Source organism: Oryctolagus cuniculus, chromosome 6, assembly GCF_964237555.1.
Source record: "Oryctolagus cuniculus chromosome 6, mOryCun1.1, whole genome shotgun sequence".
NCBI lineage: Eukaryota > Metazoa > Chordata > Mammalia > Lagomorpha > Leporidae > Oryctolagus > Oryctolagus cuniculus.
Window position 1 is genome coordinate 66,672,336 of NC_091437.1, and position 12,420 is coordinate 66,684,755.

At 39.4% G+C, this 12,420-nt stretch overlaps 1 protein-coding gene across 6 annotated transcripts in view; it reads right to left on the reverse strand.

Moving 5' to 3' along the window:
* The window catches only part of LOC103352426 (POTE ankyrin domain family member A), a 204,348-nt gene that overhangs the window by 22,683 nt on the left and 169,245 nt on the right, over window positions 1-12,420 (reverse strand). For 5 of the 6 annotated variants that reach the window (XM_051833797.2, XM_051833798.2, XM_051833795.2 and 2 more), the window contains one exon: window positions 779-999. The exons of the other annotated variant lie outside the window; for it this stretch is intronic. In XM_051833797.2, the coding sequence (XP_051689757.2) occupies window positions 779-999 (221 nt within the window). The remainder of the gene's footprint in view (window positions 1-778; window positions 1,000-12,420) is intronic. 6 annotated transcript variants of the gene reach the window in all.

Sequence of the window (12,420 nt, forward strand, 5' to 3'; positions counted from 1 at the left end):
TTCACTAGTTATAAACATGTCAGAACAGCATGTTGTACCCACCCTTCAGTATATGGAGGGTTTTTTTAATGCTATAAATGTTACTATTTAGGAAACTAGTTTGGAGATTTATGTCCTCAAAGACATTTAATTCAATCACTAAATGCCAATACTTCTGTGCATTCACACATTTTAATCATTTCCTGGAAAGATATTAAGCTTTTGGCATGTAAGGATAACCCAGAACCAGAACCTCCAGAGGAGAATGAGAGAGCTGAGTTGGTGACCAAAGGAACTAAGCAGCTCCAGAGACAATGAGTTCAAAAAATTGTTAGGAAGGCATCAGAGGTGAGGCTCGCCACTTCTGTCTTCAACAGACTCTCTCAAGCTAAATAAGGTCTTACTTCTAACCACTCTCTAGAGTATCTGTCTGTTCCACTCTGTTAATCTTCCCTTAGTTACAAGAGTGGAAAATCAAGGACAGTCGGTCTCAAGGCACCCTCTAGTGGTGATACCAATGATCTCAGTCAAGGCACTTGCCAGATTGTTTTGTGTAGTAGGGTTAGTTAACCCTATTGTAATCTTCCCTAAAAAGCAGGCACAGTTGTTAACGTGAACATAAGTTATAATGAACTAAAATTTTAAAGGTAAGTTCATTTACCAACACATTTTTCTAAAATTATATCTTCTCCTTGGGTTTCATGTCTTAATAATCTCAGGAATGTGTCTCACTGACGATTATGCCTTACCAGCAAATTAATGAGCATAATTATTTTCTATGATGGTTTCATGAACTTACTTATTTAATTCATTTGACAATGCTTTTCTAACTTGCACTTCTCCTAAATACAGTTGCTTATATTTCTCTAGTTCTCTTATGTCCAAATCTTCTTGAGAATATTTCACTTTGGAGAGATCAGACTGCAGATCCTTCATTCTGCATTTCACATGACTCCTTATTGAACAAGTATTATTATTCTCTTCTAAAAGCTCTGATCTTTCTTGAAACAATGCCTTTGCCTAAAGCAAATTAAAAAGAGACATTTTTAAAATCTTCACAATTATTCTTAGGTGTTTAAATCTTAACTGAAAAGTGATCCCTGTTAGGATTTGGAAAACATTATGCTGAGTGAAATAAGCCAATCCCACAGGGACAAATACCACTTGTACTCCCTGATAGGTGACAACTAACTGAGCACCAAAAAGGAAACCTGTTAAAGTGAAATGAACACTAGGAGAAATGGTGACTTGATCAGCCCTCACCCCGACTGTTGATGAGCAATTTAATATGTTATCCCTCTTAGTGTTTTTTTTTTGTTTTTTCTACTTAATACTTTTGGTTGAATACTGAAATCAATACACAATTCTTCTTAAGTGCTGAAACTTAACTGAAAAGTGATCACTGTTAAATATAAGAGTGGGAATAAGAGAGGGAAGAGATGTGCAATTCGGGACATGCTCAAGATGACTTACCTCAAACGGCAGAGTCAGAAACGTGCCAGGGGATTCCAGTTCAATCCCATCAAGGTGGCATGTACCAATGCCATCTCACTAGTCCCAGTAATCAATTTCTGTTCACAATTGATCATAATGATAGGACTAAGAACCAAAGGGAGCACATAAACAAGACTAGTGTCTGCAAATACTAGCTGATAGAATAAAAAAGGGAGAGAACGATCCAACATGGGAAGTGAGATATACAGCAGACCCATAGAATGGCAGATGTCCTAAACAGCACTCTGACCTAAGAATCAGCCCTGAAGGCAAGCAGATCTGGCTGAAAAGCCCATGAGAGTATTCCAGGGATGGAAAGCCAAGACACTCTGGGCGGAAAAAAAAAAACCTAAATGAAAGATCTCTGTGAGATCTCAGTGCAACGAACGGGTCATCAAAGAAGGAGGTACCTTTCTCTGAAGGGAGGAGAGAACTTCCACTCTGACTACGACCTTGTCTAAATATGATCGGAGTCAGTGAACTCAGGGGGCTTCCATAGCCTTGGCAGCTCATGACAAGAGCCTAGGGTGATTACTGATGCCATAAACAAGAGTGTCAATTTGTTAAGTCAACAACAGGAGTCACTGTGCACTTACTCCTCATGTAGGATCTTTGTCCTTAGTGTGCTGTACATTGAGATTTAATGCTATAACTAGTACTCAAACAGTATTTTTCACTTTATGTTTCTGTGTGGGAACAAACTGTTGAAATCTTTACTTAATGTATGCTAAACTGATCTTCTGTATATAAAGAAAATTGAAAATGAATCATGATGTGAATGGAAGGGGAGAAGGAGGGGGAAAGGGGAGGGTTGCGGGTGGGAGGGAAGTTATGGGGGAGGAAAGCCATTGTAATCCATAAGCTGTACTTTGGAAATTTATATTCATTAAATAACAGTTAAAAAAAATCTTCACAATCTAGATAATTATTTTTGTTCTTTCATTTTAAGCCAGTAGTTCAGAGAGAAATTACAAAGATATGAAAAAGAAGCAGTACTTTAGCATTTTTACCTTCTTTGAGGAATGCAATATGGCTGAGTACAGAAAAGATGTGCTGATCTGATCACAGAAAGATAACAGAAGAAAAGGGGAAGAAACACTCCCAGATACACTTGGAGAGAAGTTTGCCATGGAAATTCTACAATAAGGATAGAGATGCTGTCTAGCAAAGAGGACAGTACCAACATGTAGAATGAGTAGGAAACTGCTGGTGATTCCTGCAGCTGGTGGCTAGAGGGGATGCCATCTTCTTGGAACAAGGCACCCAGTAACCAATAAGGAGGAAACGCCTTATTAAGAGATAATAAGCTTGGCTATTGGGGCCCACATGACTTGGGGATATTATTGGAGGATAAATCCATGGCCCCCATTGATTTTGAATATGGCATGGGGGGCCAACATTGTGGCTTAGTGGGTAAAGCCATCACCTGCAATGCTGGCATCCCATATGGGCACTGGTTCATGTCTGAACTGACAGACAGAAAGAGAGCTAGGAGTACTGGATAGGGGCCAGTAATGAGGCATGGTAGGTAAAGCCAACACCTGCAATACTGGCATCATTTATGGGTATCAGTTCATGTCCTCACTGCTCCATTTCTGACCCAGCTCCCTATTAATGCACCTGGGAAAGCAGCAGAAGCTGGCTCAAGGGCTTTGGCCCCTGAACTCACCTGGGAGACCTGGAAGAAGAGCCTGGTTTCTGGCTTCAGTATGACCCAACCCTAGCAGTTGTGGCCAATTGGGGAGTGAATAAGCAGATGAAAGAGCTCTCTTGCTCTCTCTCTCTCTCTCTCTCTCTCTCTCCTCGTCTCTCTCTCTCTCTCCTCACTCTCTTTCTCTCCCTCTCCCCTTCCTTCTCTTTCTCCCTCTCCCTCTCCCTCCTCCCACCTCTCTGTAACTCTGATTTTCTTTTTTTTCTCTTAAAAATATATATAATCAATATGAGAAGTCCTTTAAATATCACAGAAAAGAAGTAATCATTTATAATTATAGGTGAGCATCATTCCAATCATCTTTTATACATTTATGTGTATCTATAAATAGGAAGATATATGGCCAGAAGTACTTTTAGAATTACAATCATAGTCTATATGCTATTTTAAATATTTCTAATCTTTTACATGTAAGAAAAGAGAATAAAACTAAATAGATTTTCAACATTAGAATATGGTACTGTTTTGGTTTGCTAGTGTGCAAGAACAAGAAACAACAGAATAGTTGGATTAAGCAAGATGCTTGCACTTTTTTTAACAAAGGCTTCTTCTTGGCTTATAGGTGGCTGTCTTCTCACCAAGTTTTCTCATGGTTGTCTTACTATGTATGTTGCCTGCTTCTGTTCTCTCCTTATAAGGACACCAATCACTTAATTAATTTCGACCCTAATGATACCATTTAACTTAATTATCTCTTTAAAAGTAATTACCTATCTTCTGTTGTTCATTCACACTCTGAAGTATCATCTATATTATTTTGTTTAATTTTTATATAGTAAATATAAATTTCCAAAGTACAGTTTATGGATTACAATGGCTTTCCCCCCCATAACTTCCCTCCCATTCGCACCCCTCCCATCTCCCGTTCCCTCTCCCATTCCATTCACATCAAAATTCATTTTCAATTCTCTTTATATATAGAAGATCTATTCAGTATATATTAAGTAAAGATTTCATCAGTTTGCACCCACACAGAAACACAAAGTGTAAAATACTGTTTCAGTACTAGTTATAGCATTAAATCACAATGTACAGCACATTAAGGACAGATCCCACGTGACGAGTAAGTACACAGTGACTCCTGTTGTTGACTTAACAATTTGAAACTCTTGTTTATGGCGTCAGTAATCTCCCTAGGCTCTTGTCATGAGTTGCCAAGGCTATGGAAGCCTTTTGAGTTCACCGACTTCGATCTTATTCTGACAGGGTCATATTCAAAGTGGAAGTTCTCTCCTCCCTTCAGAGAAAGGTACCTCCTTCTTTGATGGCCCCATTCTTTCCACTGGAATATCACTCGCAGAGATCTTTCATTTAGGTCTTCTATTTTTTCCAGAGTGTCTTGCCTTTCCATGCCTGAAATACTCTCATGGGCTTTTCAGCCATATCCAAATGCCTTAAGGGCTGATGCTGAGGCCAGAGTGCTATTTAGGACATCTGCCATTCTATCAGTCTGCTGTGTATCCCGCTTCCCATGTTGGATGTTGGATCGTTCTCTCCCTTTTTTGTTCTATCAGTTAGTATTAGCAGAAACTAGTCTTGTTTATGTGATCCCTTTGACTCTTTGACCTATCAGTCTGATCAATTGTGAACAGAAATTGATCACTTGGACTAGTGAGATGGCATTGGTACATGCCACCTTCATGGGATTGAATTGGAATCTCTTGGCATGTTTCTAACTCTACCATTTGGGGCAAGTCAGCTTGAGCATGTCCCAAGTTGTACATCTCTTCCCTCTCTTATTCCCACTCTTACATTTAACAGGGATCACTTTTCAGTTAAAATTTAAGCACCTAAGAATAACTGTGTGTTAATCACAGAGTTCAACCAGTAGTACTAGAACAAAACAAAGGGAAAATACTAAAATGGATAAAGTATTACATTGTACATCAGCTTAGGTTTTTAAATCCAACTGAATATTGATCCCTGTTAAAAATCAGAGTGTGAATAATAAAGGGAGGAAATGTACTGTTCAGCACTCCCTCAGACTTATCCCAAAGGGTAAAGCTAAAAACTTGGCATGGGACTCCAAATCCCATTAAGTTGGCACTAGTTAAAGTGATAAGTTTACGTTCATAACTGATCGTAAAGATAGGATTAAGTGTCAAAGGGATCACATAAATAAGATCAGTGTCTGCTAATACTAACTGATAGAATTAAAAAGGAGAGAACTTGTACTTAGAAATTTATATTTATTAAATAAAAGTTTTCTATAAAGAAAAGAAACCAGTGCTCTGGCCTAGTGTATTAAGCCACCATCTGCAGTGCTGGCAGCTCATATGAGTACTGGTTCAAGTCCTGCCTTCTCCACTCCCAATCCAGATCGCTACTAATGTGCCTGGAAAAGCATCAGAAGATGGCCCAAGTGCTAAGGCCCCTGAACCCACGTGGGAGACCCAGATGAAGCTCTTGGCTTCTGGCTTCAGCCTGGCCCAGTCCTGGCCATTATGGCACTTTGGGAGTTCATTAGCCGAGACAAGATTGTATCTCTCAGCCAGCACCGTGGCTCACTAGGCTAATCCTCCGCCTTGCGGCGCCGGCACACTGGGTTCTAGTCCCGGTCGGGGCGCCGGATTCTGTCCCGGTTGCCCCTCTTCCAGGCCAGCTCTCTGCTGTGGCCAGGGAGTGCAGTGGAGGATGGCCCAAGTGTTTGGGCCCTGCACCCCATAGGAGACCAGGATAAGTACCTGGCTCCTGCCATCAGATCAGCGCAGTGCGCAAGCCGCAGCGCACCAGCCGCGGCAGCCACTGGAGGGTGAACCAACGGCAAAGGAAGACCCTTCTCTCTGTCTCTCTCTCTCACTGTCCACTCTGCCTGTATAAAAAAAAAAAGATTGTTGTATCTCTCCCTTTCTCTCTCTCTCTCTTTCTCTCTTTCTGTAACTCTGCTTTTCAAATAAGCTAAATAAGCCTTAGAAAAATAAAGTAAGAAGACACCATAAAATATATTGAAATAAACTCTGTAGTAAATGCTTTTGCTATAATGAAAATTTAAATATTTAAATATATTTCTAGAGATAATTTTTATATTAAATATTTGGCATGATGAGAAACTGCACAGTATGTCATATTGAGTATAAACAGAACATCACAGAAGCTGCTCCATTTATGTATATAGTGGCTTGGAAATGTCTAATCATTTATTTTATTCATTTGACAAATAGAGTGACACAGAGAGAGAGAGAGAGAGAGAGAGAGAGATGCTCGGAGAGACAGAGTTCATCCATTCACTAATTCTCTCTCCAAAAGCCCACAGTGGCTGCAGATGGGCTGTTAACTTAAGCAGGGAGCTAGGAATTCAATCCTGATATCAGATGGGGGTGGCAGAAGCATAACCACATGAACTATACCTGTTGCCTACAAGGGTACACATTAGCAGGAAACTGGAAATGAGCAAGGAGCTGGGACACAAACCCAGGAAGTGTGATGTACACTATCAATATCTGAGATCACAAATGCTGGGCCAAATGCTTGTCTTCTAAATATTATTTTGTATAATGTTTAATCACAGGAAAATGACTGACAGAAATGAGAAAACAGTAAATAAGACTTTCCTTCATCTTATGCTTAAATAACAGTAATAAAATACTTGCATTAGACACTATATGCAACTCGTCTGCAGCTAAGAAATATTGTCAAAATGGTATAGTAAGCTTTAATAAGAGAAGAATATTTATTGAATAAGTTTACAACACACACCAGGTACGCATCTACACATTTTATCTCCTACAAATGATAAGTTTTTGATTTTTTTTACTTTATGCACACTATGTGTATCTGGTTCATTCCTAGTAGTAAAGTGGGGGCTGGCACTGTGGTGTGGCAGGTAAAGTCACAGCCTGCAGTGCCAGCATCCCATATGGGCACCAGTTCAAGCCCTGGCTGCTCCACTTAAATCTAGCTCTCTGCTATGGCCTGGGAAAGCAGTGGAAGAAGGTCCAAGTCCTTGGGACCCTGTACCCTAAAGGAAGACCTGGAAGAACCCCTGAAGCTCCTGGCTTCAGAGGCTCAGCTCCAGCTGTTTCAGCCATTTGGGAATGAACAAGTGGATGAAAGATTCTCTCTCTCTCTCTCCCCCTCACTCTCTCTCTCTCTCTCTCTCTCTCTCGGCCTTGCCTCTCTGTAACTCTGCTTTTCAAATAAAAAATAAATTTTTCTTAAAAAAAGTAAAGTGATGCACAGATATGATACAATATTTATTATTTCTGTCCAGAATGTCCTCCCTCTATAATTTTATGCCTCCTTCTCATTCTTATACTTGGCAACAACAAAGTAAGAATCAGAAACATCTCCGCTTACTGGATTTCATTCCTAATCACATTCCCATGCTAACCACAAACAGCCTCAACATCCTCCTGTTCCTTTTTATGAAGCACAGAGGTGACTAGTGTTTATTAACTTGCTCTTCTGTTCTAATCATGAGAATAGAAGCCCTCAACTGGTACATTCCTGGTTTAACTATCCTAGCACATAGTTGGATCTTATCAACAGAATTTTTTCAAGGTCACCAGAAAGTACTCAAGTGCAAAATCACTATCTTCCTATAAGAAATCTCTAACAATAGTGTACTTAAACTTAACATATGTCAAATTTAAAATGCCCATAGTTAGTAAGTGGTAGGCTAGGATACAAACACGTCTCTTGATTTCAGTGAAGAGGCTTTTACCTGGATGCAGCAGCAGCTTACATTGAAGAGGTGAGACCTTCATATCCATTCCACAGTTGTCTCCATAGATACCATCGTTATTTTATACCTATGTCACTACAACCAGTAGTTATTGATTCAGTTTATTCTCAAAAATACTTTCTACTCATCAAAACACCACTAGCCAAACAGACCCATGTGGTGGAATGAGAAGGCTGGGCCAAGATGGCACTGGTGAGCAAGCATCAGTTACTCAGGAGATGGCTTCGGAACCCAACTGGCAAAGGAGTCTGCCTGGCAACAGGCAGTGATCAGTTATGGCATAAACTGCCCCTTCACTGAATGGGCTGCCTTGGCTATATAAGCTGCTGCACCAATTGAAATGAATGAGTCTGAGCGCTACTCGCTTCTGGCCTGCTTTCACCCGACTCCCAGTGTCTGTGTCGTGACTCTGCACCTCTTGCCCCCACCGCACTTCTCCTCTCAGGATGAATCCACAGCAACAGACCCACATATATAATATTCTCCAAAAATTATTTTTATGAAATTGCCTTGCAGAGGTACCTTTCTCTGAAGGGAGGAGAGAACTTCCACTTTGACTATGCCCTTGTCTAAATATGATCAGAGTCGGTGAACTCAAAAGGCTTCCATAGCTTTGGCAACTCATGACAAGAGCCTAGGGTGATTGCTGATGGCATAAACAAGAGTGTCAATTTGTTAAGTCAACAACAGGACTCACTGTGCATTTACTCCTCCTGTAGGATCTCTGTCCTTAATGTGTTGTACATTGTGATTTAATGCTATAACTAGTACTCAAACAGTATTTTCACTTTGTGTTGCTATGTGGGTGCAAACTGTTGAAATCTTTACTTAATATATACTAAATTGATCTTCTGTATATAAAGATAATTGAAAATGAATCTTGATGTGAATGGAAGGGCAGAGGGAGCGGGAAAGGGGAGGGTTGCGGGTGGGAGGGAAGTTGTGGGGGAGGAAAGCCATTGTAATCCATAAGCTGTACTTTGGAAATTTATATTCATTAAATAAAAGTTAAAAAAATTTTTTAAAAATTAATAAAAAAAGAAATTGCCTTGCAGATCTATACTTGAAAACCCAAATATAATAACACTTTTAAGCTTAAGGCACTATCTTACCAATTTGTAAAAAAGTTACAGCCTGAACAGTTTCTCATTCAGTCTCATTAGGACTAGAAGGCATCCATACATACTTTAGAATCATCTATTTGGTTGTATGTTAAGTGGTATAAGTCTTTAATTTCTAGATAACCTTATTTTTAAAACTCAAACCATTTTTTAATGATGCTTAAGACTTTTTTTACTATATGATATCTAGAAAATATATATTATGTAATTGAATTACTAATATTAGGGTGAAAAGTAAGAAGCTAACTCCTTATAGGCATACACTAAGGGAAGAAAAAAATAAAAAAATAGTCTTTGCAGGTGGTTAGACAAGGGGTTAAGACACTGGGCAAAGGCCTATGTTCAGTATGCAAGTACTTGGGTTTAATCCTTGACTCCAGCTCTTGATTCCAGCTTCCTACAAACATAGATGTAAGAGGCAGTATGTGGGCCAGCGCTGCAGCTCAATAGGCTAATCCTCCGCCTTGCGGTGCCGGCACACTGGGTTCTAGTCTAGGTCGGGGCGCTGGATTCTGTCCCAGTTGCCCCTCTTCCAGGCCAGCTCTCTGCTGTGGCCCGGGAGTGCAGTGGAGGATGACCCAAGTACTTGGGCCCTGCACCCCATGGGAGACCAGGATAAGTACCTGGCTCCTGCCATCAGATCAGCGCAGTGCACCGGCTGCAGCGCTCTGGCCACGGCGGCCATTGGAGGGTGAACCAACGGCAAAAAGGAAGACCTTTCTCTCTATTTCTCTCACTGTCCACTCTGCCTGTCAAAAAAAAAAAAGAGGCAGTATGTGATGACTTGTGTATGTCTTAGCCACCAAAACAAGGGGATTGGACTCAGTTTGCACTCAAACTGAATTGGCTTTTTAACTCTATATATCAATATTTGCTTCAAGATATAAAAAATAACTTTAATAGTATAAGAGAATAGTTACTTCTGGAATATTATGGTGATGTGATTTTTTAATTTCCTAAATGATTTAGTTCTATGACACCAATTCAACATTTTATAAAATGAGTTCTCAAAAATAATTTTGAAGATATCAAATGCTAGATGAGAAGTGCCTATGTGAGGACAGAACAACACATTTAACACCTTATCAAAAAGTTCTCGGGTATCAAATCAGTATAGTTCTAAAGAGAATTCACAATAATATTCTACTGAAACAGCATACCAAAAATCAGTATTGCACCTGCCCATTCTAACTCCCCCTCATTCTTTTCTTGATATTGCTGCCTGTTATCATTCTTTAGATTTTAAAAAAGTGCCCTTTCATTTAATCACTGAATACCACTATTATCCATTTGTCTTAAATTTATATATATTTATATAAGTATTATAATGGTATATATAGTATCTATACATATATAGTGTGCATGCACATATGTGTGGTGTATTCTACAGTTTACAATCTCTTTTCATACTTTTAACCATGTGTGTCCATTACACATACCTAGAATTCAGATATTAGTGCCATTTGTATGAATGTGGTTATTGACATTCAAATAACCTATGTCGCTTTATGGGAGGTGATGGGAATGTTCTGTAACTTTATTGAGATACTTGTTACACAGTCGTTTATATCTATCAAAATTCAAATTAAAATATTTGCATTACGAGTGGGTGTTTGGCACAGCAATTTTTTCCAAGACTCCACAGTTAGTGACAGAGCAGCATACTAGCATGTCTTTGATTTCAATAAAATACCATTATGCAATCATTGTTTGTCAATAAAAACAAATAATCTAATTTTAAAAATACCACTATTCGACACAGGTTAGGGGCCCAAGGCCTTGGGCCATCTTCTGCTGCTTTCCCAAGCCATAGCACAGAGCTGGATGGGAAGAGGAGCAGCTGGGGCTAGAATCGGTGCCCATATGGGATGCTGGCACTTCAGGCCAGGGCATTAACCCACTGAAAAGAAGAGAAAATTAGAAATCTAAAAAATATTGTTGGGAATCTACATGATACTATTTAAAAAACCAACATTTGAGTTCTAGGAGTTCCTGAAGGCATGGAGAGAGAGAAAGGATTAGAAGGCCTTTTTAGTGAGATATTAGCAGAGAACTTTCCGGGTTTGGAGAAGGACAGAGACATCCTAGTACAGGAACCTCATAGAACCCCTAGTAAACATGACCAAAAGAGATCCTCACCATGACACGTGGTAACTAAACTTACCACAGTGAAACATAAAGAAAAGATCCTAAAATGTGCAAGAGAGAAATGTCAGATTACTCTCAGAGGATCTCCAATTAGACTCACAGCAGACTTCTCATCAGAAACCCTTCAGGCTAGGAGGGAATGGCGAGACATAGCACAGGTGCTAAGAGAGAAAAATTGCCAGCCCAGAATATTATATCCTGCTAAGCTCTCATTTGTGAATGAAGGTGAAATAAAGACCTTTCATAGAAAACAGAAATTGAAAGACTTTGTGGCCACTCGTCCCGCCCTGCAAAAGATACTTAAAGATGTGCTACACTCAGAAACACAGAAACACGGCCATCAATATGAAAGAAGGTAAAGGAAGAACACCTACCAGTAAAAGAGCATGGGAAGCTCAAAGCATATACTAGAAAATATCTCCGGGAAAATGGCAGGGCAAAGTCACTACGTATCAATAGTCACATTGAACATTAATGGTCTTAATTCTTCAGTTAAAATACACCGTTAGGCTGATTGGCTCAAGGAACACAACCCAACTATTTGTTACATACAAGAAACACATCTCTCTAACAAACAGGCATGCAGACTGAAAGTAAAAGGTTGGAAAAAGATATTCTATGCCAACAGAAACCAAAAAAAGCAGGTGTAGCCATATTAATATCAGACAAAATAAACTTTAATACAAAAACTGTTAAGAGAGACAAAGAGGGACACTATAAAATGATTAAGGGTTCAATTCAACAGGAAGATGTAACTATTATAAATGTATATGCACCTAATTACAGGGCACCTGTCTATTTAAAAGATATGTTAAGGGACTTAAAGGGAGATTTAGATTCCAATAGAATAGTACTGGGAGACTTCTATACTCCATTCTCAGAAATAGACAGATCAACCGGACAGAAGATCAACAAGGATACAGCAGATGAAATAAACACTATTGCCCAAATGGATCTAACAGATATCTACAGAACTTTCAATCCTACATCAAAAGACTTCACATTCTTCTCAGCAGTGCATGGAACCTTCTCTAGGATTGATCACATACTAGGCCATAAAGCAAGTCTCAGCAAATTTAAAAGAATTAGAATCATACCATGCAGCTTCTCAGACCCCAGCGGAATGAAGCTGGAAATTAGCAACTCAGGAAACTCTAGAAAGTATGCAAACACATGGAGACTGAACAACATGCTCCTGAATGAACACTGGGTCACAGAAGAAATCAAAAGAGAAATCAAAAACTTTCTGGAAGTAAATGAGGATAACAACACAACATATCAAA